Raw genomic sequence first — 26,933 nt, 5'->3', positions numbered from 1 at the left:
CCCTGGGCCCTCCCAGGCCTACCTTTGTGGCTGCATCCGAGGACTCCCTAACTTTCTGGCTTCCAGTTGGGTTTGACCAACTGGAGACAACAGGCTGGAGCTGGAAGGGAAAGGAGGAGAGGAGTTGGGGTATTTGAATCTCGCCGACCTTTACTGCCCTGCACAGTGAGTGGCCGTTTCCCTACTGACCGCTAGAGGGAGCTACAGTTCTCACTGGGTTCCAGTAATCCCTCACCAGGGCCCCCCAGTTCCCCAACGGAGCGCCTTATCCTCCCTCCCTTACTGATTTCCCACAGGCCCGTCTACTTCTGTAGATGTTTGACTCTCTGCAGGCGCTCCGTTTGGGTGGACCCGAGGTTTCTTGGCTGAATTGATGATTACACATCGTAACATGTTTCGTGTTAATTGCGACCCAATCCGGGGGTCCCAAACCCGCAGGCTCTACATCACCTGGAACTTGTTAAAAATGCAAATTTCTAGTGAGTCAGAAACTGGGGGTGGTGCCCAGCAACCTGGCCCCCGCCATCCCGCCCGGTCCAATCACGCAGCTGTGTGTGGGCTTGCATCTGGGGACTCAGCACAGTCGCGGCGTTTCTGCTCATGTATCTCGCCCGTCACACTTTACATAAATCAGAGCCTCTCTCTTTTTGCCTCTGCCTCCCAGGAGAGGCAGCTCTGACCGTGTGTCCGGCGTCTGTGCTTCTCACTTCACTTCACAGCCAACAAGGGCTTCCCTGGTGGTGCAGTGGTTAAGAATCCACCTGCCAACGCAGGGGAGTCTGGTTCGAGCCCCGGTAAGGGGAGATCCCACATACCGCCGAGCAACTAAGCCCATGCACCACAACTGCTGAGCCTGCATACCACAACTACCGAAGCCCGCGCACCTAGAGCCCATGCTCCTCAACAAGAGAAGCCACCGCAATGAGAAGCCCGCGCACCACAACTAGAGAAAGCCTGTGCGCAGCAACGAAGACCCAATGCAGCCAAAAATAAATAAATAAAATAAAAAATAAACACATTTATAAAAAATAACAACAAAAAAACAGCCAACCAGTTTCTGCTGTGCAGCGGGGTGATCCACTTATACATATATATATTTTTTTCATATTCGTTTCCATTATGCTTTGTCACAGGATATTGAGTGTATTTCCCTGTGCTATATAGTAGGACCTTGTTTATCCATCCTATATATAATAGTTTGCATCTGCTAATCCCAGCCTCCCACCCCTCCCCCACTTTGCATTTTGGATCATATTCCTGGGTAATTTCTGGATTTAAACATTTCTCTTTGCCTTTTCTTTTAAAAAAAATTATTTATTTTGGCTGTGCCAGGTGTGAGTTGCGGCATGCATTCGGGATCTAATTCCCCCATTAGGGATCAAAACCCAGCCCCCTGCATTGGAAGCGTGAGTCTTAACCACTGGACCACCAGGGAAGTCCCTTTTTGTCCCTGTTTTTACTCTCACTAAAGGCTCTTCAGGAATAAAAATGCTCACTTTTTAAGAAAAAAAACCCAGCCAACCAATTTGCTAACCATTTGCTCAGTATAAGTTTAATGGAGAAATATCTGTTTAAAACAATAGGTCAAAAAGAACAGCTCTTTTACAAACAAGTTATGGCAGTGACGAGTCAAAACCCCACTCTTGATTTCCTGTTCCTTGAACCCACCCCTAGAAGAGGGAAGAGGTGGGTGAGAAGGAAAGATGGGGCTGTTTAAATGTTAGCTGGAAGAATTACAAAAATACACTCTGATGTAGTAACAGGATTGTCATGAAACATGCCATGGGGGGAGGGGCAGGAAGGAGGGGGGAAGGGAAAGACAACCAGATGGGGCTGGGCCCTGTGGGTGGAGGCCTGGAGACAAGGCCTGCCTCAGGGCCTTGGGGAGGAAGGAATCCTGATTCCCAGCCAGGTCTGGGGCTGGAGACATGCTGATTTGTGGATCACCCGGACACCTGGGGAGAAAGAAATGATTACAGTGGCAAATCTGGCAGTTTTTCTGACCCTTCAGTTCTGTTTTCCCTAAGCAATAGACAGGAGGCAAAGAAAAGCTATCATTCACCTAATTAGCCCCAAAAGCAACAAGAAGGGTTTCCTGTCTCCCTCTACATACCTGCTTTCCTGTCCCCCCGGTCTAGTGGAAGGACCAACAGAATGAAGGGAGGTCTGTGGGCTAGGGCTTGAAAGTCAGAAGGGGAGAACTGCCCAGAAGCAGTTCTCTCATCCCTGGAGTTTGGAATCTGTGTGTGGTAATTCATTTCTTCAGGCTAAAGAGAGCCCTCATTTATGGCTCTCTTTTATAATACAAGTGCTAATTTCACCAATTTCTCACCAGGAGTGAATCTGCTTACTTTCCACTGTCTAGAAGTTCAAGGCCAGGGACAGCAGAAGAGAGGAGGGAAGTATAGGGCCAGGGAAAGGGACGGTATATACCACGACCAGTTGTGCACTTTTCACAGGTCTGTCTAGAACTGGTCCTGCACCCCAGTGTCCTTCCTTTCTAGGACATCATTATGTAATAGGGAAGAACTTTTGTATCCTATCACATGTTAATCACTAAAGGGATGTTGCCTATAAGCTTAAGTTATACATAAAGGCCCATCTCTGGGAATCCTGCTTCCCAGGTAATGAGCATTAAGCTAAAATACCTTGGTTTAGCTCACAGGAAACATCCTGACCAGGCCCACCTGTGAATGACTGCAGGGAGGAAGAAATGAACACATCCCCACTGGAGGCTGATGGGAACCAGGAAATGTTGGACCTTACTCCCTCCCCTTTTAGTATAAAAGGAGCCTGAATTCTAACTCAGGCAAGATGGTTTGTCTCACCGTTTTCTCGGTCTGCTGGCTGCGTGAATAAAGTCATTATGCTTTGTCCCAACAACTCATCTCTCAGCTATTGGCCTGTCGTGTGGCCGAGCTTAGACCCAGTAACAATTATACTTTCTGAATAAGGTTTTGGTGTGTTTTTTTTTTTAATTTTTTGGCCGCACCGTGTGGCATGTGGGAATCTCAGTTCCCCGGCCAGGGATTGAACTCACAACCCCCTGCGTTGGAAGCGCAGAGTCTTAACCACTGAACAGCCGGAGAAGTCCCTGAATAAGGGCTCTTTATCCCGTGTGTTAGGTGACGCCATTTCCTCCAGCCTTCTAAATCTAGGTTGGTGTTGGATGTCTCAGGGGTCCAGAACAGCCTGGCAACAGGAGTCCCCCAGCCGTGGAGAAATCTCAAGCATGTGTGGGGCTGGTTGGAGTATGTATAGGCGAAGAAAGACAGGCTTAAGGGACTCCTAAATGCACATTTGCACTGGAACTCAGCAACCATGAATGTGTGGAAAAAAGAATGAGTGCGATGGTCACAGGAGGAGAGCAATCAATAACACCCAAATGAGCTGGTTAATATCTGCAGTGTTTCCGTCAAGAACTTTACATCTTGAGCAAAGCCACAGACAGAAGCTGGTTACCGGTTAGTTTCAGTGCCGCTCAGTTGGAAGCTTAATAGATAACTAGAAAAACCAATTACCTGAAGAGGGGCTCAAATAGTTTTTGTTTTGTTTTTTTAAATAAATTGATTCTTGCTAATGTGACTGAGTCTGAACTGTCTTTAGGTAAAGAAAATGGTTGCAGTTCAGAGTCCGACATGTCTTCAGTGTTCCTTGAGGGTCCCTTTAAAGGAGACTATCTTTAAGATTTGAAAGAATTCAATCCATGCTAGCTCTGAAAGATTTACCGTTAGGTCCTGTGCAGGAATGGCTTAGGAAAAATAGAATGCTTGTAAAGGATCCAAGAATATGACTTCAGAAACAGTGCAGGTTAATTCAGGGCCTTCGGAGATTAGTCATTCTGCTAAAATAAACGCGGCGGCCTTCGGCTCACAACTTAATACACATACCCATATTTGGCCATGGATGTTTTGCAAACAAGCCAGCCTACCTGCAAAGCACTACGTGGGCTGCCTCCCTGCTAAAGCGTGGATGCCAAAGATTCACACGTGTATTCATATACTTTGAAGGAAGATTTTTAACCATCTGGCTACCTTTGACGTACGGGAAGCAAAATAACACAGCACGTGCAGATTTTTTCCTCTTATGCCTCCGAGTCAGGGAAAAGCCCCCGCCTGGGTAACAGTGTCTGGGGAAAGTTTTTGACCAGCTGATTAGTTCTTTCTGTTAGGGGAAGTCTCTAGACTGTTTAAGGAAAGATATGAGATCCTGCAGATAAATCATATTCCCACACATGAATTCAGGCATATATGCTTGACGGTTGGGATTTTCTTAGATTTTCAGACAATTCCACTATGCTGGTTCCCTGTGCCACTCAAAGTTACGTATAAGTTGATGGGCTGAGGAAAGCTGAGTTTGTAATGCCTGGGCAATAAATTAGCATCTCTGATGTTTATCATCTGGTCTGCATTATAGGTACATGTATAAATGTGTCTATGGGGGTAAGAACATACCAGAAGGGAGAGAGGAAAAGGGCAAACAAACAAACACAAAACAAAAATGGCACCTGGAAAGAGGCAAAAACTGAGGAGAGATGATGATCCCTTAGTCCCTCTTCCAAAAGCGACTCAGGTCACTTGGGCCAGATTCTCAAAGCCTTGCTCAGGTTCCATTGGCTGCAAAGAATCAGCCCGTCTCTGGCCAAGTGGTCAGATGGACGAGTGATGTGTGGAAGAAAGAAAAGCAGAAAAGTGTCCTGACAAGAACTGGTCCTAACCAGAACTCCTTGACTGGGGGAGATTGGGAAAGTTTAATGGTTTCCATGGAAGCCAGTCACCTTGAGATACAGGGGGGTAAGGGAAGGGACAGCTAAGCCATTTCTGAAGGTGAAATAGCAACATCACAGCCACAGAAATCAGACTCTCTGCGAATGGCTAAGCGTAGGTCCAGTTCTCCGTTCTTAGTCTCGGAGGAAAGGTGAGTGAATGGTTTCTATGGCAACCAGATAGGAGGATTGGTCCACTTAACTGTCCCCATAGAAACTAAGCTCCTGGAGAGCTATAGAGGAATTAGTTATCTCAATACACTACTATTATCCCCATGGTAACCAGTCTCTTAATGGCAGTGGTCAGTGTCGAGAGCACTCCCAGGAAAATCTTTGCTCCCAGAGAGAAGGTGGGCAGGAGGTAGGGAGGTGGGTTTACCTCCCAGGTCTCCCAGGAGCTGAACCCCTGGAGGTGGTGTAGGGTGTGCGTATGTGTTTGGGGGCCAGCGTGCTTCCCCAGGCCAGGGAGGATGGCTAAGGCAGGGGTGGAGGAGGTTTCGTTTTGCCCCCAGCTCATTCGGGCCCCACTCACTCATGGGTTGAAGTGGACGGTACAGCTGGGAGGGGCTCTCCTTCCGGCTACGCATTACCATGCTGGTTCAGGGTGCGCCGGCGCTGGCTGGACTGCATGCTCAGGACCAGGTACTGCCTCATAAACTCACTGAACCGCTTCTGGTTGGCCAACTTCCGGGCCGACTTCCGGGCTCCGGTGAAACCCCCGAACCTCTTCTGCAGCTGCCTCTGCTCCGTGCCCCCCACCTCCTCCATGCCGGGCTCTGTCCCTTTCTGAGCTTGGAAGAGGCTCCTGACACGGGGCATTCTCTTCAGATGCTGCATCTCAGAGGCTCTTGGCTGGTCAAGAGCAGCTACCACGTGGTCTGGGTCAGCAGGGCTGAGCTGCCAGGAGCCCCTCGCCATGACCTTGGTGCACGGAGTCCAGAGAGGGCCGGAGAAAACCTTCCCTTCACACTCGAGGATGCACACCTGCAAAGATGGAGGTGGAGGAGGGAGAGAGACGAGGGACAGCTATTGGTCCAAGGCAATGAGGAGATCAAGCCCACGAGGAGATCCAGTCCTTCTGTCGTCTACTTTGGTGCCAACGCACGTGCTCCTGAAGCACCCATTTATCGAGTACCGTGCAGCAGTTTCACATGCAGTTATTTAAGTGCGTAGAATTTCAGAATTGGAAAGAAGCAGAAAACTAGCCCGGCTCTGTCATTTCACAAAGAAAACTGGGGCTCAGGGAGGTGAGGTTAACTCACCACAGGTGACACAGCAAGTTAACAGAATGAATGCACCAAACCTGCACCGCGTTATAGCCTTCGTCGGGTTTTTGGAGCCAAACACAGCGCATCAGGTCACCCATAAAGAAGAATTTTATTTTGTTCTCTTATCAAGCTTAGGAGAGGTCAGATCGGTTTAAGAAACGGGGGATTTCTTCAGTATGTAGTATGGAGTGTGTAGTATGTAGTCACGTGGTTAAATCTGCATGGCTATTTTAAGGTCACCAGGTAAAGATCAACCTTGGTGTGATTCATGTTTCACCTCACACACACTAGTCATCACTATCTGTGCATCAGTTACAGAAAATGGGGGTCAAACAGACTTGTGGTTGCCAAGGGGGAGGGAGAGTGGGGGAGGGATGGATTGGGAGTTCGAGGTTAGTAGATGCGAACTGTTACGTATAGAATGGATGGATAACAAGGTCCTACTGCATAGCACAGGGAACTGTATTCAATGTCCTGGGATAAACCATAATGGAAAAGAATATGAAAAAGAATGTATATATGTGTATAACGGAGTCACTTTGCTGTACAGCAGAAATTAACACAACATTGTAAAGCAACTATACTTCAATAAAAAAATTAAAAAAAAAAGAAAATGGGGGCCAAGACCTTGGGATGTAGGCAGGTTGGGCATTCGGGGAACATCGGACACAATCCAGTAGACCCGCCAGCCCCCGAGGAACTCCTGCTGCTTCTCTGTCTCTCCAGGCATCTCCATTTCTCATCTAGACTACCAACCTGACCATGATATCTCCCACCCTCCTGACTGGTCCTGGCCTTGGCCCTTTCCTCCCATGTTCCGGTCTCCGATTAGGTCTCCTGGAAGCCTCTGCCTCCAACTTTTTTTTTTTCCTATTTGCTGTTTTGACTTCACCCTGAATGCTCCTCTCTGTGTTTCTGGCCTTAGCCAGATGGAAACCGCCTTTCAACCTGACCTTGACATCATGGTCAGCAGGAAGCGGCAGAGCCCTTCGTCAGACCTCAGAGTCTTTGCTTGGCTTCCAGGGCATCAAGAGTTACTGCTCTGCCTGGGCAGGTGTGGGACATGAGAAGATGTGTGTGTGCCTCATCGGCCCTACCTGGGGAGCAAAAACATCCACCCAGGGCTTCCCTGGTGGCGCAGTGGTTGAGAGTCCACCTGCCGTGTCTTCTATCTCCATCAAAATGTCTGACCAACACATTAAGTACAATTTGTTAAGAATAAAGCCCACCTTCTCTTCTGGGGCAGAAGCTACCACCTGCCCATTCTGTACCCATCTCCCCTCTTCCTTACTAAGAGAGCACTTCTGGGACTTCCCTGGTGGCGCAGAGGTTAAGACTCTGCTCTCCCAATACAGGGGGCATGAGTTCAATCCCTGGTCGGGGAACTAAGATCCCACATGCATGCCGCAACTAAGAGTTCGCATGCCGCAACTAAGAGTTTGCCTGCCACAACTAAGGAGCCTGCCTGCTGCAACTAAGACCAGGTGCAACCAAATAAATATTTTTTTTAAAAAAAGAGAGAGAACACTTGTTTTCTTCCTGAAGGCCACATATATGTTTCCCAACCTCCTTTGTAGCCGCAGAGTGCTAACCACTGGACCACCAGGGAAGTCCCTCAGTCTTATTTCTGAATCTTCCTCTCAACACCCCTCATTGCTTCAGGCATATGAGGTTGCTCTTAGTGCCTCAAACACAGCGAGCTCCCTCGCCTTCCCCACATGTCTTTTCTCACTCTGTTCCTTCTGATGGAATAACCTCCTTCCATCTATCCTTTGGGGCCAGCCAGGCTCCAGAGCTACTCCTCAATGACACCTGCTTCTGGCTCCCCGGCTGGAATCGCTCTCTCCTGCTTCTGTGCTCCCACAGAACTTTGTTTTCCACTTGTGGAAATTTGAATGCTTAGTGTAATTGTAACACCTTACAAGACAGAATATGACAAGTTAGGGACCACATCTTACTCATGGAGGAGTCTTCTCCATCCAGTAAATAGGAGGGTTTCAAGTAGAGGTTTGTTACCCTGAGCTGTATTAATAAAGAATTCACTTTATATTTAGCTAAGCGTGACAAAGGGAAAACTTTAAAAAAAAAAAAAAGAAAAGAAAAAAGATGAGAAAGGGAGTCACTGGAAGAACAGGAGTTGTAGCTAGTTGCAACCAGACTCGAACTCCTCTGGCATTTAGCACACGCTTCTGATGTAGTGCTTGTCACCCTGTTGCAGCTCTTTGTCTTGTCTGTCCCATTAGACCAGGGTTTTTCACCTTTTTTGGGGTCATGGGCTCTTTTGAGAATCTAATTATTCTCCATAAGGGATTCCCTCCCTTTCACTGTATAACTGCACATTCGTGTCACATTTGCGTATAATTTTAGGGGGTTCATTACATCTTCTAAAGCCTAGCCATGGACAGGCATCCGTGGACTCCAGGCTTAGGACCTCTTCACTTGGCTGCTAGCTGTGCTGTAGGGAGAACGTGTATGCATTCCAGGCATCTCATAGCTGGAGTACAAAGTGGAGTCCATAGTGAGGATGTGAAATGAAGAGAAACAAGAGGAGGAAGAGGGGTTCTGCAGCTGAGGTCGCCCAATGGTCACACTGGGAGATGCCTCAACTCTTCTTGTGCATCGTCAAGGCATTGCATAGACTCCTTGGGCAGCACCTGGTCCAATGGGTCCTACACCTGGGTGTGAATCTGAATCATCTGCAGAACTTTTTAAAACACAGAATTTCATAACCCAGTTAAACCTCTGAGGAATAGAACCAGGGTTTAAAGCTTATTTTTACAAAGCTCAGGTAACTGTGAGATTTGCCCAGGTTTGGAAATGACCAGTGTGGTCCATGTTCGCATGTTATAATGAGGTTCAGTAATGGGTACAAAACTACATGGTGAAATAACAGTATAACCTGAACAGAACTCCAATGTTTCAAGTCCCAACCCAGGACACCTCCTAGTCAGCGACTTCTCTGTGCTTGCAATATGAATTGGTGGAAACTAATGGGAAAATAAGGATTCTATGAGACCAAAAAGTAAGGTTCTGATGGGGAAATTGCTTATTTTCTGCTGGACCAGAGAGAAGAAAGAGGCGGTATCCAGTGGGAGTGTTACTCTCACTCTCCTTCACTGGTAAGGTTTCCAAGGAACACCTTTGCCCAGACCACCTGCTGGCCAGAGGTGGTGAGATTGGCCCCCACTGATACACAAGATTTTTTCGAGCATGTCTTTTCCATTTAGAATTTCCTCAGAGATGCTGACAACTCAGTGAGATACATAGAGAAACCAGTTTTTCACACCCACAGACTCACTGGGTAAGAAAGAACGATGGGCAAATTCCATAGATGGGGAGGGTGGACTCTAGAACAATGGAGCTGCAGACTTGAGTGGTCTTTATGAACCCCTACCGGGGTTTGTTAGAATGCAAATTCTTAATCTATACCCCTGGAGATTCTGATGCAGTAAACTGAGGGTGGGCTCCAGGAATTTGCATCTTCAAGCATCCCAGGCGATTCTGAGGCTGGATTACACTTTGAGAAACCCTACTTTGGAACTGGCTCTGAGGAGGAAGAAACCATCAGGGAAAATGGTGGTTGGGGGCTCCTTCAGAGAGTCACTTGGGTCTGTACTACACCTGCTCCTGAAACACTTTGAAGAAAACTGGGTAGAACCAATTTGTAGTTTGTTCTTTTAGATCATCATCCTATCGGGTTATTGCTCTACAGCAGTGGGTCTCAATCGGGAGCAGTTTTGCCCCCCAGGGGACATTTGGCAATGTCTGGAGACACATTTGGTTGTCACACAGTGGGTGGGAGCAGGGAGGCTACTGCTATCCAGTGAGCAGAGGCCAGCTGTTACTGAACACAAGGTTGTGTGCCCGACGCACAGTGATGCCAGACGAACCGAAACACTGGCGTCTGGAACAGAGAAGGGTTTATTGCAGGGCCAAGGGAGAACAGGTGGCTCATGTTCAAAAATCCCAAACCCCCTGATGGTTTTGGGGGAGAAGTTTTTAATAGGCAAAATTTAGGGTGAAGGCTGCAGGGTGTGTGACTTTGTTCTGATGTGTTGGTGGTGAGGTAACAGGTGCTCCAGGAATCTTGTGCTCAGCCTGGAGTCACCATCCTCCTAAGGATGAGGGCCTTAGTTCCCACAGAAGAACACAAAGGTATTATTATACGTATCCCTTGAGGAGGAACCCTGCCCCAGGGCTGCACTATTGTTTGATTGCTCCTCCCTTGCCCCTGATTAACAACTGTTTGAACCTACCCTTTGGAACTCAGGGAAAGTTCTGGAGGCTGGATGAAGCCTATTTCCTACAAAAAAAGAAATGGGGGACACAGAAAGGATTTGTACCCAGGAGGGTCCCACAGAGTCCTGCTCTGTTTCACAGGGACACTAGCAAACATCCTACAATGCATAGGACAACCCCCTCCTCCCCAACAAATAATTATCCAGCCTAATATATCTACAGTGATGAGTCTGAGAAACCGTATGTTACAGAGTCAAGGAGATAACAGGAAAGCATGGGTAGCACTGGGAAAGCCAGTAGAAGTGAAACAGGAGGGAAGGGAGCAGGGCATAACCTCTCAAAGAATAATATAGCCCTAGAAGATATGACATAAACAGGTTAGAACCAACTAGGTCCAAGACGGTGGAAGATTCGACTTCCAGTGGAACGTTGAGCCTCATTACACACTCACTGTAATACATTAACATCTAAATGACACACCTACAGGTGCCATGACAGTTCCAGGGCTGACCGTAAAAGGTCAAAAAGTGGGCGGTGGTCCAATTCCTGGACGTCTCCTCCCCCTCTGCAAAATAGTTGGAATAATCCTCCCGTTCATGAGCCTGTGAAATTACCCAGCCCATAAAAACTAACCACCCCATATTTCGGGGCCTCTCTCCTTCTGAAGTGGCCCACACTGTTTGTGGAGTGTGTTTCTCCCAGGGCCGTTCTCACCTTTTGAGAGGGACTGCATTCTGTCTATGGAATGTGTATCTCTCTAAATAAATCCACTTCCTACCTTTCACTTTGTCTTTTACTGAATTCTTTCTGAGATGAGACATAAAGAATCTGAGTTTCATTAAGTCCTGAGACCAGGTGTGTGATCTCCATTAAAAGACCATGGGTTCCAGTCCCAGCGCCAGTGTTTCAAGTCCCAATCTGAGTTGTGCGGTTTCAGAAGCGTAGAGGTGAAACGGACCGTTGGAGCACACTCGGTGGGATCCTCACCGAATAGGAGCCTCAAAGTGCTGGCTGTATTGTTCTGCTCCTTCCATTTACAGAAACAGGTGGAAGCCGTTAAGCCCAGAGGCTATCAGATCTCCTGTGAGCCCCTGAGTTTCTAAGCCCAGATGGTAATTAGGTTGTGTGTCAATCAGAGAAAATGAAATTCTACCATCAAACCACATACAGAGCCCACACCGAGGCTCAACGTACTATTAGATGAATTAGGTGCTAACAAACTCGTCTCAATTCTTGATTTAGGAGAAGGTTTTGGGCAGAAATGAGGAATCCAAATTCGCGACAGCATTTGTAGCACCAGATGGGCATAGGAGCTTAATGCCTAAACTCTCTGGTCTGAGGGACCCACCAGCTTCTTTCCAGAGATGGGTTAATGGCCCGTTAAGTGAGCTGGACACATTTTCACAGCCCACACTGATGACATGGCTATATTAAGCCACAGTGCCGAGGAGCATCTGGAAAGTCCCAGACTGGTGCCAAAATGATCTGTAAAGCTGGGCTTGGGAGGAAACTGAGCAAAAGGCCGTTTGGATGTCTGGGATCGAAGATTAGGGAAACAGGCCCACGAGCCCATTGGAAGGAAAAGAAGCAGCTCATTGAGTTTGTCACGTTTCTGCCACTAAGGAATCCAACCACTTCTGACAGAGGGACATTTGAGATCTATTTGCTTTAGGAGGTCTGCCAGAATATTTGAGGGCCAACGCAAGCAGGCCAGCAGAGGAATAGTACAAAAGAAAAACGTATTAGGAACTCCGACTGCAAGTCAACGATTAAGAATTTTCATGTAATGAAGACAAACTACTAGCGGAAGGTAGTTTCTTCTGCTTTTAATAGAGTTTTAGGGAATTTAAATAAATTTCCCCAGACCTTTCTTGGGAGTCACCTTCTTCTTTGTCTCTGAAACAACTCAGTGAATCTAGTTTTTTTCTTCTTAAGCCGATGGGGTTAGTACCATTCACAGTTTAGCTGAAAGCCCAGGATATTGCAATGGTTTGGGGGTGTGTGAAATCTTTACTGACCAAAATGATAGTCTACCAAAAAGACAACCATACGTGGACCATTGCCCTGGAATGAGAAATAAAGAAATTTTTGATGAAGCCAAGGGTCCAGAGGGTCCTGGGAATAGCTCAGGATTATACCATTTTGTGGAGGGATTGGGGAGCTGACCCTTGCCTAAACGTCTGAGTCCCCCATCATTCACAGAGTGGACATACTCAAGGGCTGAAAGATTTGGAAATGAGATGCGGTTGCCTCAATTCTAGGCATCTCATAAAACTTAAAAAAAAATAGGTTAAAAGTGAATACAAGCTAGAAACCAAACAGTCAGGCAGCCAGGTCCTCTGGGGGTCAGCAGGCATTGGTAGGGATTATCCCTCACTGTGAGGCTAGAACTGGCCATTTTCTAACAGTGTTGTCTGGACCCCAGAGATTGAAGATGCTATGAAGAAATGGAAACAGGCTCCAATTTCTTTACTGGCTTGGAAAGACACCAGTGTAGAAACTGTGCAGTGCCTGCACCTATTAGGACACTAAAGGTCTTGCAATTTTACAATTTCCGTGGGACCTCTTAACTGAGTACTGCTCTGTGCCACACACTGCAACATGCTGGGGATACCCAGAATAATCAGCAAAGAAAGCTCATACCTGGTGGTGAGAGACTAGCCGATGCAAGTAATCATCAGAGAGCAAAGGAGCTAGGGGCTGGCTCAATTGGGGCCAGGTGGAGAATCAGCAAAGACTCTCCTACCAGGTGAAACCTAATCAGGGTTTTGAAGAATGGGTAGGATTTATTGGCTGGGGGAGGAGGGAGAGCCATGAGCAAGATAGCAGGTCAGGTTTGTGGAGCCGTGGAAAGGGAAGGGAAGCCTGGATTTCCCAGAAACTACGGAAAGTGATGGAAGCCCAGCAGAGAGGAGGTGAGGGGTGTACCTTTGGGCGTTACCTGCTGTCTGGGGAGAGCAGACGGCCTGGAAAGTGGATGCGGCATCTCAGAAGGAGGTAAGAAGCAGGGAATCTTGGCGATTATGTTCATGGGGCAGGAAAAGGAGCAGGACCGCAACAGGAGGCAGAAAAGGAAGAGTCACAGTGGGGAAGAGAGCCGGGTTCACCCAGAGGGGACGAGGAGAGGAAGCCTGCACATCTGCTGGGGGTTCTGTGGTTAGGAGCTGCTGGTGACCTCCGAGAGCAGCTAAGGAGTGAGGCAGAGGCAAGGGGCTCGAAGTCACAAGTGTAGATACTCTTTCAAAAACATGACAACGGAGGGAAGGAAAGAGCAAGTGGGAGAGGGGAAAAAGGAGAAATTCCCAGCAGGAAAATCAGTGGTACAAAGGAAGAAGGAAGGAAGGGCAGGAGGACAGATCCTGAGATGGCAATAAAGAGGCTGGAGAGAATCTGTCCCTGGTGGCCTCTGTTGTCTCAGAACAGGGCTCCCAAGGTCAAGGTGTCCCGGGAGTGGGAGAATCATAGTGCTTCCCAGTCAGGTGCGATGTTTATTACAAGCAAATCACCTAAATCCATGAATGCTTTACTTTGTAAAAAATAAATTAGAGCAGACTTCGGGTTATCCTTACAGTTGAGGTCCTAACACTTTTTTTTTTCTATTGTGAAATACACATATCATCAAATTTAGCGTTTGAACCCTTTTTAAGTGTACAGCTCAGTGGTATTAAGTATTGATATATTCACATTGTTGTCCTACCATCACCTCCCCCAACCACCTCTAGAACTTTTTCCTTTCCCCAAACTGAAACTTTGTACCGGTTAAACACTAACTCCCCTTTCCTCTTTCCCCAGCCCTTGGCAATCCCCATTCTACTTTCTGTTTCTGCGAATCAGACTACTCTAGGAACCTAAGGTAAGTGGAATCATATAGCATTTGTCCTTCTGTGATTGGCTTATTTCACTTAGCATACATCTTCAGGGCTCATCCATGCCGTAACATGTGTCACAATTCCCTTCCTTTTTAAAGCTGGATAATATTCAACTGTATGCATAGACCATCTTTTCTTTATCCATTCATCTCTCGATGGTCGGTTGAGTCATTTCTACCTTTTGACTCTTGTGAGTAATGCTGTTATGAACATGGGTGTACAAATATCTGTTCGAGTGCTAATGCTTTTTTGAGTGGGAGATAAAGGGTTGCAGTTAAAACTCGTGATTCAGGAATTGTTCACAACTTTCAGTCTTGTCTAGGCTGCAACCTCAGAGCCTTAAAAGTGTGGCGATTATGAGATTATTGCTTAATCAACTCCTTCACTGGTTTACGTGTAAACTAGTTGTCTGCTCTGTTTACTAAGACCAAGGGAAAGGTTTTGTTTTGGGTGAAATGTTAAGCCTCTCTGGGCTGCACAGAAAAGGCAGGTGGGCCTCCTGTGTTCTAGCCAAACTCAGCTTTTCTCAGTTCCTTAATTGCCGCTCCAGTCCCCTGAAAGGCATTTGCACCTGTGCCCCCTCCCCTCCCCCACGCCTCCCTCCATTACCTGGGCACCTGGGGCTCTTCCTCCCTGCCTCTTCACTCCAGATCTTCTTTCGGTTTCCTTAAAGACTTAGTTCCTCCAAAAGCCCCCTCTGCCCCTCTAGACTAGGTTGGGGTCCCCTGTTCTTGCTTCCCCGGGGCTCAGTAATTACGCTCATGGAGGGATTGGGGGTTCTTCTCTCCCACCAGTTGCAAAAACCATCCATCCGCTCACCTCAGGGCCCTTGGCCTAGTTCAGTGCTCAGCACATAGTAGGTGCTCAGGAAACCCATGATGGCTGAATGAGGAGGATGGATGAACTTTGAATGGGTTCTCTGGGGATGCGCTTCATGATTCGGTGGTTATTACTGTTCAGAAAACAGACTTGGAAACCACTGAGCTGGCATAGGAGGAGCTTGGTGTTTGGGTGCGTCGGGGGCCGTGTCTGCTCACGTTAGGGTGTTATCCCAGCGTGAGTACTTGATTCCTATATCTGTACGCTTGCCTTAAGGAACAGTAGGCGAAAGTTTGTTCTTAAAGGTTGAGGAGTTTCAAACATGGCATCTTTTGAAAAGAGTTTACTTGACTACAAAGAAAAAGTAATTGAGTTATATTGGATTTAATAGGAGAGGAATAACTAAACTATAATGAAAGCAGTTGACAAAGCAGCTTACTTAGTAAAAAGAAATTTAGTGCTCAAATCAAAATTTAAAATACGAGAGAGCATTTAGGTGTTCATCGTAGAACTGTCTATAATATCAAAACTGAAGGGCAACATACATGTTCAACAGGAGGGGATTGGTTAAGCAAAGTATGCTGTATTCATGGGAAGAAGTAACTTCAAATAATGTTAATAACGGGAAAATTATCCTTGTGTAACATAGCAAGTGAAAAAACTAGGATTCTTTCTCTGGTGGGATTAAAGGTGATTTAAATTTTTTTTTTATAGTTTTTGGAATTTTTCAAATTCTCTAGAATGAGTATGCATTATTTTTTAATTTTTTTGCGGTACGCGGGTCTCTCACTGTTGTGGCCTCTCCTGTTGCGGAGCACAGGCTCCGGACGCGCAGGCTCAGCGGCCATGGCTCACGGGCCCAGCTGCTCCGCGGCACGTGGGATCCTCTGGGACCGGGGCACGAACCCGCGTCCCCTGCATCAGCAGGCGGACTCTCAACCACTGCGCCACCAGGGAAGCCCAGTATGCATTATTTTAATGATGGGAACAAAATGGCAGCATGGGTGGGTCTTTATATGAACGTGGTAAAGTGGAAAGATGACAGGGTTTGCTTTCAGAAGATGCTCAAGTCCACATCTGTTTCCTACAGACCGTCTGACACTAGGAGAGTCACGTGACCTTGGGGGGAGGGAGGGGAAGACAGGCCTGCTCCAGGACCTACCTCAAGGTCGAAGCTGTTAAGAGCGGGGCGGAGCTTCTCTCTGCAGGCCATACAGTCCTTCTGACAGCTGCTGGACACGCTGGAGAAGAGGCTGAGAAGCAGGAGGTCACAAAACAGGATTTTCATGGTGCAGGAGCTGGAAGCAGGATGCTAAAACACAAGTGAGGGCGGGTGGCAATTAGCACAGCCCTGTGGGGGGCCAGTAGGGGCTGGAGACCCTCACATAGGGGATGCGGGAAAGACACTCTTCTGAGGGGACAGTGCAGCCGGGCCTGAGATTCCACCTCCCAGGAGGGAGTGGACTGTTGAGAGCACAGGTGGCCCAGGCCTGTCTGCCAGGCATAATGTTCATGCAGGGCTGGTGTCTGGGCTCCTGGGGGGAGCACCCCTGCGATTCCTGCCACTCAGCTGACCTCCACGTGCACGAACCCTTCCAGGGAGCTAAAGGCCTCACTTTGCAACTTACCAGTGTGTGGCCTGAAGACAACCTCTCCCAGCCTCAGTTTTCATAACTCTAAAAGGGGAATAGTGGTACCCACCTTGTCCCAGGGGTATTGCAAAGATTAGACCCATAAGGGACGTTTTGCAAAGTGCGGTGATGAGTGAGATGTGTAAAATAGATTTACATGTGACCGATCCTCCCCAGACTCCCCTGCCTCTGCCAGGAATGCCCCGAGGCCCAGAATTCACTCTTCCAGGACGGTTCTGCTAGGTTCCTTGTCTGTTTCCCCTGCTAGACGTGAGCCAGCTTCCTGAGCACAGAGCTAATATGTTCACCTTGCTAATCCGTGCAAAGCACAGGACGAGGCTTTGCAGAACCAGGCTTTGGAGTTATCTATTGAAAAATGAACAAAGAGGGACTTCCCTGGTGGTTCAGTGGTTAAGACTTTGCCTTCCAATGCAGGGGATGTGGGTTTGATCCCTGGTCGGGGAGTTAAGATCCCACATACCTCACAACCAAAAAACCAAAACATAAAACAGAAGCAATATTGTTACAATTTCAATAAAGACTATAAAAATGGTCCACATCAAAAAAAAAATCTTAAAAAAAATGAACAAAGGGACTATTCTAAGGTAATAGCTCTAATGGTTATCAGTTGTTTATATTCTTTATGTAGGATTGTCTCAAAGATGTACAGTTCTTCCTGTTTCCCTTTAAATTTTTCCTGTGATCGAGTCTCCCGAATCAGAAAGCTATTTTCTTGGACTCCATCGCTTTGGGTCCCTGTAGAACCATCTTTATTTGGAGGATGAAATGGAAAGCGGAACAAGGGAACTTTCTGGAAATGTGAATGTTCTTGATTGAGGTGTAGGTCACAGGGGTGTATACGTCTGCCAAAAACCCACTGCATTGTCCATTTAGATTCTGTGAATTTCACTGTACGTAAATTTTACCTTCATAAGAGTTGAGCAAAGGAAAACAAAAATCATTGCCTTTATTGCTTTTTCATCAGACTGTACTGAGAAAACGTAAAAGCCTTGCTATTCAAACGCAGTCTGCAGGTTAGCAGCGTCCCCTGGGATCTTGTAAGAAATGCAGTATTTCAGGCCCTACCCCAACACCACGGAATCTGGATCTTTTTAGTAAGATTCTCAGGGGATTCATACACATGCTAAAGTTTGAGAAGCAATGGTAGAAGATGCATGTGAAACGGAGCAAGTGAATTGGAGAAGGAGGGGTAGCCAGTGCCAGTGGCCATGTTGGGAGACCACCCCAGCTCTTCTTGGGCATTATCCAAGCATTTCGTACCAAGAGGATGTCGAATGAAAGATGCTCGATCAATGTTGGTTAAGTCAATGAGGTGACATTTGAGATGGCTTTTGAATGATGAGGAAGAGTCTGCCAAGAGGACAGAGAAGAGGGCGTCTGAGAGACACAGAACTACCTCGCTTTTAACTAGTGACTCCAACTTTTCAAAGGCATGTTGGAATCGGGATCACAGCCTGGGGGGGTGGTGAGCAGGCGGCTGCACTGGGGCCCCCTCCCTAAGGGAAGCACTTGCTAAGAGAGAAAGGGGCTCCGTCTGTCTAGATGAAACAGGGTCATGTTGGCCATCCTAAAGGGTCTGACCTTTACCCTACAGATTGGGATGTCTGGGGTTAATGAACAAGGAACTTGAACATCTATTCAGATGAATATATCTCAAATGCATTTTCCTCCTATACCCCCAGGGCTAGTGCCTTAGCTGAGATCTATTGCCTTGGTTACTGTGATCTCGCCCTCTAATTAGTCTGCCTAATGATCCGCCTCCCCGACCAAGCCATCTCTAGATGTGATGATGTTACTCATGCTTAAAATAATTCTGTAACCCCCAGTGGGAATCAGCACTGCTCCTGCCCAGCTCTCTGGCTTCAGCTCCTGTCACTCACCCTTGAATCTCCTCCATTCCTAGTGAATCACGCATAATTCCCAGCTCTAGCGGGTCCTTAACGCCTACGGCGCTTTGGCCCTTGCTGTGTCTTCTGCTCAGAATACCCGCCTCCAGCACATACTTCATACACACCTCAGGAAGTATCCCCTCTGGGAAGCCCTCTCCAAGCCCTGGTCTGGGTTAGATGAGTCTCCTCTGCTCCTGTGGCTTCGCAAAGCAGTACATCACACAGGGAAGCAAGCGAGGCCCAGGGGCCTGTCAAATAGGCACAACAGACCTCCGAGACGGGGTTGTTGGGATTCACGTTTTCTCATCTGCTGATCGCTAAAGACCTGGGTTCAGATCCCACGTCTGCAAGTCACCCTCTCAGGTTCTTATCTGTAAAACTGGGATGATAGTAGTACCTATCTTATTGGACGATTAATGGGTTGATGTTTTTCAGCAGTTAAAATAGCACCTGGCACAGAACAAGTACAACGTAAAAGCTTGTCAGAGAAAGAGCCTAGGACATAGCCTTCACTCTGTGATCCTATCATTGTCTTTTGCGCGGCCCTTAGCACTCTACGTGATAAGCTTGGACTTGTGTGTCTATATCTCCCACTGGCTGTGAGTTCCTGAAGGGCAGAGATCTCTGTTCTATGGTTCTCTGAATTTCCAGCACCCAGCACAGGGCCAGGCACTTAGGAGGTGCTCAAGAAAGTTTGATAAGTGACAGTGGAGTATCTCAGGAGCCCTCTCCCTTCTCCTTCACAAATGGAGAACTGGGGAGTGTCTGGGAGCACCGGCCCCCCGGGGGCCCGGGATGCTCATGGCACAGGAGCCACTTCAGGACCTGTGTCACTGACAAAGTGTCCAGTAGCTAACTGTTCAGCTTGGCGGCGGGGCATGGGAGGGGCGGGGGTTGGCGGGGAGGGGTGGGAATGAGTTTTGCTCCAGATCAAGGCAAGATGCCATCCTAAACTGGAACCCCATGCCCGTTCTGGAAGAAGACTTGTTGCCAGTGGCCGGGAGGCATGGTTGGAATGGTTAGCTACGTGCTAAGTTTGCACTGGTGCAACGTGTTGGTAGGCAACCCAGGGAAACCCATCACCACTTACAGGCTCTTTTGAAGAGAACACGTATCTTGAGTTCCAGACAGCCACCATATAAGCAAAGGTCTTAAACTGAGGACCGCTTGGCTAGATCTTTTGTTTAATTTGGTGATTGCCTTTACGTTTCTTGTTCTACTCAATTTCATTCTAGGCGGGAGACGGTTTTGTAGGATTTGTCCAGCATGCTATGCTCTCTATGGCCACATGATGGCAGTGTCTGTACTTCACAGAAGACGGAAAGGCGGGGAGAAAAGGGACTTTGCTTCCTAATACAAAATTGCAACACATGTTTGCACGGGCTGAGCTGATAAGTTGTGGCAGATGTTAATGAAGTGCTCTCCTGCTGAGGTTTTTCATGAACTTCATTAACCGCGGCAACTTGCACATTCAGGAAATGTTTGATGGATTGACTGCTCCTGTTATCTCAAATTCTGGGTAAATGGGTTTTTAGGAAGAGTTGAGGAAAGAAGATGAACTCCTGGGACATTGAGCATGTGTTCCATTTGATACGTTTCCTGCATGTAAAATGTGGGCCTTTGTTGGTCTGGCACTTGGAAAACCTTATCAAATCTACTTGGCATTAGCCTGGCCCTCCTTGCTGGTCCATGGTACACTTACCTCTCTTCCCATCTCTGACCTCCCTACCCCTCCACGTCCTACCCCGCACTTCTATTTATTTAAAATTTTAAAATTTAAAATTGTATTTTTTTCAGAAAGAAGAAAGTCATTTTTATTCAGACAATTTGCTTATTCCATTCCCCAAGGCTAATCAAGGCATGTGATTAATAATATTCCCTTAAAATTGCATCGTGGGAAGTGTTCTCACTTAGATTTAATGAAAAACACTTGGAAGCAATTGAGTGCTGGGGAGGCATGGCTGGTTATTATCTTTGTTTATGAATTAGCATGAGTTTAAAGAGTAGTTCATGCTGAAGGCTAAAGTTTTTATTTCTTTTTCGTAACAATGTTCCAGTCACACTGAAACAGAAAGATTGATGAATTTCAGTAGGCATTTAGCCTGTAAAAGAAGCCGGAAGACAGAGATTTCTACCCCTTGCTTTTAACTAGTGACTCCACCTAGTAATTAAAAACCAGTCATTACTCAACGTTATTCATTGTCCTCTGCAATTCAAAGAATCCTTAAAATGGGAATCACCACACAGTCCAACTCAAAGATGGTTTCTGATACTTAAATGAGATGAATATAAATAAAGGCTCAAAATATATGTAATAATCCTTATGAAGGGGACAACGCTTTGTCCTTTTTGGTACTCCTCACAACCCTCGAACAATTGTGCTCTAGATTAAGACTAAACTTTCTTGAAAACTCAATAGAAGTTTTTCATTTTTGAGCAGACTTGACAACATCTGTGTGCTTTGTTGCCCTGTGTATCAGTTAATGTGAAGTAAAATGAAGGTGAGTGATTAGTTAATTCCCGAGTTATGTTTGATCTTTGCACTTTGTGTGACTTTGGGCGAGTTGTTTCACCTCTGAGGGCCTCAGTCTTCTCACCTGCAAGATGGGGGTAACAATAGTTGTTGTTGTTATTGTTGTTCAAAGTTGTACACTAGAGACCATCAGTAAATAAAACTACCCTAAGTGTGTTTGAATTTTACATGGCTTGTATTCACTTAGTGAACCAAACTCAGCTAACCCTTCTATGTGGGGATGCTACGGGTCTGGACATCTTGTATTGAGTAAAGAAATGTTTAATTACCTTTTATTTCAGTAATAACACCTCATAAATTAATCGTGCCTCACTCTTTATGAAGATAACATACCAGTGTTTAGCTTAATCTATTTGCTTGTAATCTTGCTTCCAAGGGCAATGTCATTAGTTGCTTATCTGTTTGGAGGAGTACATATGAAGATTTAGCGAAAGCTAAAAGTTAATTGAGTTTTGTCTTATGACCTATGAGAAAGCCTGTAATTTTAGTGCTTCTAGTGGAGAAGAGAAGATGACAGATATGCCTTTCTGCTAGAGGTATATCTGTTCCCATCCTTCTCATCAACCACATATATAAATATTGTTCTTGTAGGTTACAAAAGAGTTTTATATTCTTATACAATCCTATAACCTGGGATTAATATTATCCCCCCTTTTGAGATGAACATAGGTTCATAGAGGTTAAGCAACTTGCTTAAGATCATCCAGTTTATACAAGAGCCAGAGAAACTCAGGTGTTTTGACTCTAAAACGTGTTCTGGGAAACCATAAGTTCCACACACTAGTCCTGCTTTGGAAAGGTTGGCAAATTCTGGTGGAATCTCATCGGGATGGTCTCTGTTTGCATTTAATAGTCATCACATTATTATTATATTTAGCATCTTCTGTGCCAGGCACTGTGCTGATTGCTTTATAAGCATCCACCCTATGGGGTAAATGCTGTTGTCCCCATTTTACAGTTAAGATACTGAGGCTTGAAGAGGAGAAATAACTTGAAGTGGCAGAGCTGAGAACCCAACCCGTCTGGTTTGCAAGCTCACGCTCTCACCAGACCTCTCAGTGATCTCGGCAGGGGAATCCCCTGGTGGTCCAGTGGTTAGGACTCTTCGATCCCTGGACAGGGAACGAAGATCCCACATGCCACGGCCAAAAAAAAAAAAAAAAAAAAAAGATTTAGGCAGTTTTCTGTGTTCGTGTACATGAATTCATTGTAAGGAGCTCCTTTTGTCCTGAACTCTGGGCTCCCCCTCTCTGATGACACCCTCTTTATTGTTGCCTCTCCCCAGTTCCTGGAGGAGTGTTTCATTGCCCACCAGTACCGGGGTTTGTCTTCCACACGCCCCATTTCTTTAATGCAGACGTGACTCCTACGCTGAGCTTTTGCTTGTTCACCAGCTATGACTGAGGCCCCTTTATTTCTTTTCCTCCTCTGACGAATACACTTACATCCAAAAAGGTCCCTCTTCTGCTCTAAATTTCCACCTGGAAGGAGACGATGGGCACAGAGGAGGTGAAGGGCAAAGCACGACCCCGCCCTGCACAGACCGGGTGTGCCTGGAGCTGGTGAGCAATGAATGAACAAAAGCCCTCTGCTTGGAAGCCAGAGGCCTGGCTCTGCCCTCACCTGTGGGATCTTGAACAAGGCCCTTTCTTTCTCTGGGGCTCAGTTTCCCCTTCTCCAAAAAGAGGCAGTTACAATAGATTAGATGGTCAATATTTTTGATATTATAAGTGGCCAAATATTTGTTACAGTAGCCCAGCTGGGGCTCAGGAGAGGGCCATATTTTTTCTTTTTTTTTTTTTAAGTCTTTGTTTTTATTTTATTTAAAAATTTCATGTTTTTTAATTTTTGCTCCCACCCTCCTCCCCCCGCCCCCTGCTGGGGATTGAACCGGGGCCCCGTCGTGGAGTCCTAACCACTGGACTGCCAGAGAAGTCCCAAGGGACACATTTTCTATCAGGGCTGCCACAAAAGTGGAAAGGTGTCATCGCTCTTAACTTGGATCTTCCTGATTCTGGCCCACGGTTCCACATATACTGTCAAAATAACTTAAATGGATTTTTCAAAGCTTTTATTTACTTTTACAGTAAAGCCTCTTAAGGTTCCTTTCAAAAAGATTAGAAAATACAGATAAGCAAAATAGCAATGGATCTAGATCAATAATCTTCAAACTTCTTTAACTTTATACTTCTAGCAATCAGACCGTCTTGAGCTCACCTTCCCAATTTACTCAGAAAAGTTACATACAATATAAAACCCCCTAAAGTGCAAATTCAGAAAGATAAGATAACCACATAGAAAATTAAGCCTCAGTTTCCCAAAGCCCAGTGGTCTGTCGGGCACCCACGCCCCTTTTGGAGACCCCTTGGCCTAGACTCCGTTAACATCTAGTGACATTGGCCACAGCTCTGAGGACAGGCTGCCAGGTCTGTTTTCCTGGCGCTCGGTACTGCGGGCTCCTATCAGTAAGCCAAGCACGTTTCTCGGCTGAATGAATGAAAGGATGAATGGGGACTCGGTGGGGGAGGAGCACAGGACAAGTGTGAGCTGAGGGGAGGTTGGCTCTGAGCCCTGGTTGCAAGGCAGAGCCCTGGGCGTGTGCTGGTGATCCGCTGACATTTTCACTGAGACCCAGGACTCCTCGGGGGCCAGTTCCACAAGTCACATGCCGAGCCAGGCCCTTCAGAGCTGGCGATGCTGTGTTTCTGCAACACCGAGGCAGCAACCAGTATTTGAACAATCACAGGATCGCGGAAAATCAAGACCGAACGTGATCACTGGCTATCCTAGGGAGATGCCCAGAAAATCGGCTTGCCCCCCAAACTGGTGTGCCCTAAATCTCACGGCCAGTGTGTGGTGAGAAGGAAAGCAGCAGGTGGAGGACCTATAGGTATTTACATAGAAGTGTTTAGAACATCCAGTTTGCCTAATGAACTCCCAGCCATTCGAGCCACCACAGGCTGTCATCACTGTGACTCCTGTTCTCCGGGAGGGGCCCATCCCCTCCCTAGGATATCTGATGAGTAGTTCTACCCAGATTCACATCAGGTAGATTTCCTTCATGGGAGCTCTGGGGCTGGGGGGCGTGAGGCTAACTGAACCGTGGGGATAAAAGCATAGAACACTCACCCCAAACCTCCCATCCCTACTGTGCGTGTGTGTGTTAGCATGAAATAGGCATGTAGACAAGTTTAGCTCGCTACCTGGCACATAGTAGGTTCCAATAAAGGTTCATTTCCTTGACCTCCTTTTGTGCCCTTGTCCCGGCTGCCACCTCCCTCTCCAAAGCCCTTGGCTCTTCCAGATTCTACCTCCTTCCCTGCCCGGTTCGAATCCCTGGAATCTCTGAGCAAGGACTCCTTCCCCCAAATTCCTCCAGCACTTGCTGTCTGGACCACGCAATTCAGGACTTAATTACACCCAGCCTCTCATCATCCGCGAGTTGTTTCACTGTGTGTGTTGCCCCGCGCCCACCCCATTAGTTTGTAAGCACCCCTGGCCCGAAGAGGGGGAAGCAAAGGCGCCTGCAAGGCTGGACTCAGTCCCCTCTCTGCCACGTCCTCAACAAATTATTTAACCTCTCAGCTTCAGTTTCTTCAACTGCAACATGGAGATAATGATACCATCTCTCACGGCTGTTGCCAGGGCTAGTGGGTGTGAAAGCGCTAAGATGTAAATCGTTGTATGAGTGTAAAGGGCTGTTATTCTCACCTCTGTTGGATCCACCCTGCCTGGTGGAGTGTAGATGATAAATACCTGATTGAATACAGAATAGCTTTGTGACAGCTCCTGTCTTGGGCTCCAGAGAGCGCCCGTTTGCGCCTGATCCTGCAATTATTCCCTTCGTTGACAATGCAAAATCGGCATCCTCTAAATCCCCCAGTACCCTCAGCCTTCAGCTGATAAAGCCAGGGCTGCCGCCCCTGGGAGAACAAAACTGCACCCCCTGAATGACCCCAGGCTGCACCACAGCGCCCTCGATGGGCAGCACAGGGAACGGTGGCAGCTGCTCCTTTTACCAAGATGGTGGTTGGGGGCAGTCTTTCCAGGGACCCTCCCCTGCAGAAGACTCAGCAAGGCCAAAGGAACACGAATGCTTTTTGTGAACGGTATCACGGCAGCGGTGGAAGCGTGCAGACTTTTTCCCTGCCACACTTTATAAATGAGAAAGAGGAGTGTGTCTGCAGTAGCTACCCCCAGGAAGCGAGAGAGCAGCAGTTTCCCTGGGAGGTTTTGATAAGAAGCCAAGCACTTACTTTCCCCCCCTCTACGTTGAAAACTCCGGTTTAGGCTTGCTGGCGAATGCCATGAAAAGCTCATCTTTTGTTAGTCTGCCAACCAATGTTATTGGTTATAATTGGGACAATTATGGGCTGCTCAAGGAAACGAAACACAGATGTTGAAACCCAGGATCGGGGTATTCAAGTCCAAAGCTGCTTGCTTTAAATAGTCCATTTCCCGAATCATCCTGCCTTACTTGAAATTCCCCCAGAACTTGCCCATGTTCAGAATGAGATGGGGGAGGATGGGATGGGCAGCGGTGGGAGGGGAAGGCAGACGCAAAGGGAGAGCCGCACAAAGAGAGAAGGAGGAAAAAGGCTGAGCCGGAGAGAGTTTGGATGACTTCTGAACATCGTATTCCACAGGACCCCGGCAGAGACCTTTAGGTGGGAGAGACGGGCAGGAGGAAGAAAGATGCAAAGAAAGAGAAGAGACCTCCACAGGATTCAGCGTCTGGAGACCAAGGTCAACCTTGCAGAAATCTACGCGGAATTCACACACAGCGACCGCGGTCAGCCACTTAACTGGCGGAGCACAAGACAGGGTCTGATTTCGCCCGCATCATTACTAGCGATTTGTATTCGGTGCCTAGGGGAGCAGGGTTCCCTCAGGATTAAAAACCCAAATCTGAATCAAGTTGAGTGACATGCTGAAAACAGCCTGCACGCCCTATGAAAAGAAGTCAGGCGCAGAGAGAAATCACTCACAAGGGTGCTTGGAGGGCTGGGGGCTTCTGGAGGGTTGCCTTGAAATGCAAGCCCTCACTCCCACCCCCAAGTGCCTGCCGCTCCCCTAACCTCACACCTACAACCACCTTTTCGCCACAGACAGCAGTGACAAAGTAGGGGCCACAGCTGGGGAATCAAAACTTTTCCTCATCTCCAAGTTCAGCTCTTCTTCGGCATCTCTCTTCAGGATAAAAGCCTCAGCCCTCCCCTCCACTCCCCCATCCGAGCCCAGAAAAGAAGACGAACGAAGGGATAATCTCACAGGAGGCCAGCAGCATCCACACTGGACAAAGGAGAGGGGCTGGGGGGAAAGCCCTGCCGCCCGGCCACTTCCCCAGACTCTCAGCAGCGTGTCTTGGGGCCGGGGCTTGCTTGCAGTCGCCTACCTGGGAGCTGTCAGTAGCCAGGCTCCTTCGGATGTGAGTCTCCTCGGTTTCAGCCACACCAGCATATATACGCTCCCCCCCGCCACCGCGCCCCACACAGCCCTCCCCTTCCCTGCCCACCTCGATGACACAGACACACGCTGACCCCCTTCATCAAGCGAGCAGCAGAACCTACCATCCTTCCTGGCTGTTCCCCGCCCCCCTGGCTCTGTGCTCAGACCTGTGACATCCCAACCTCCCCGTCAGTCCATTCCCAAGCCTGCTTTACCTGGGCTCTGCTCAGCCTGGATCCCACAGCTGCCTTCCCTTTGCTTCCAGAGGCGCTGCGAAGACTGATGGGGAGCTCTGGCTAGTCAGGAAGAAAAAAATGCCTCCCGGTGACAGTGACAAGGCAGACCCCAGTCCTGGAGTCTCCTTGAGCAACCTTTGTGCCCGAGGAATGAACAGGGAGTGGGCAGAAAGGGGGGAGCTCCCACCGGCACGGAGAAGCCCAGAGCTGAGCTC

General features: G+C 47.6%; 1 protein-coding gene across 3 annotated transcripts; it reads right to left on the bottom strand.

Moving 5' to 3' along the window:
• Positions 1-1,536: 1,536 nt before the first annotated feature.
• Positions 1,537-26,933, bottom strand: PNOC (prepronociceptin). Of its 3 annotated transcripts, none has more exons than XM_067742464.1 (4): positions 26,698-26,933; positions 16,123-16,272; positions 5,356-5,749; positions 1,537-1,955 (listed from the first exon to the last, which is right to left on the bottom strand). In XM_067742464.1, the coding sequence occupies exons 2-4, from the start codon at positions 16,246-16,248 to the stop codon at positions 1,873-1,875; spliced, it is 603 nt and encodes a 200-aa protein (XP_067598565.1). In that variant the 5' UTR covers positions 16,249-16,272; positions 26,698-26,933; the 3' UTR covers positions 1,537-1,872. The 3 variants fall into 3 exon arrangements, with proteins under 3 accessions (XP_067598565.1, XP_067598566.1, XP_067598564.1); XM_067742465.1 differs by lacking the exon at positions 26,698-26,933 and adding an exon at positions 26,430-26,476 and having other exon boundaries at positions 5,298-5,749; XM_067742463.1 differs by lacking the exon at positions 26,698-26,933 and adding an exon at positions 26,430-26,476.

The sequence above is a fragment of the Pseudorca crassidens genome, chromosome 7, assembly GCF_039906515.1.
Source record: "Pseudorca crassidens isolate mPseCra1 chromosome 7, mPseCra1.hap1, whole genome shotgun sequence".
Classification (NCBI taxonomy): Eukaryota; Metazoa; Chordata; class Mammalia; order Artiodactyla; family Delphinidae; genus Pseudorca; species Pseudorca crassidens.
Note: the sequence above shows the minus strand (reverse complement) of the source record. Positions and strands in the feature narration are given on the sequence as shown.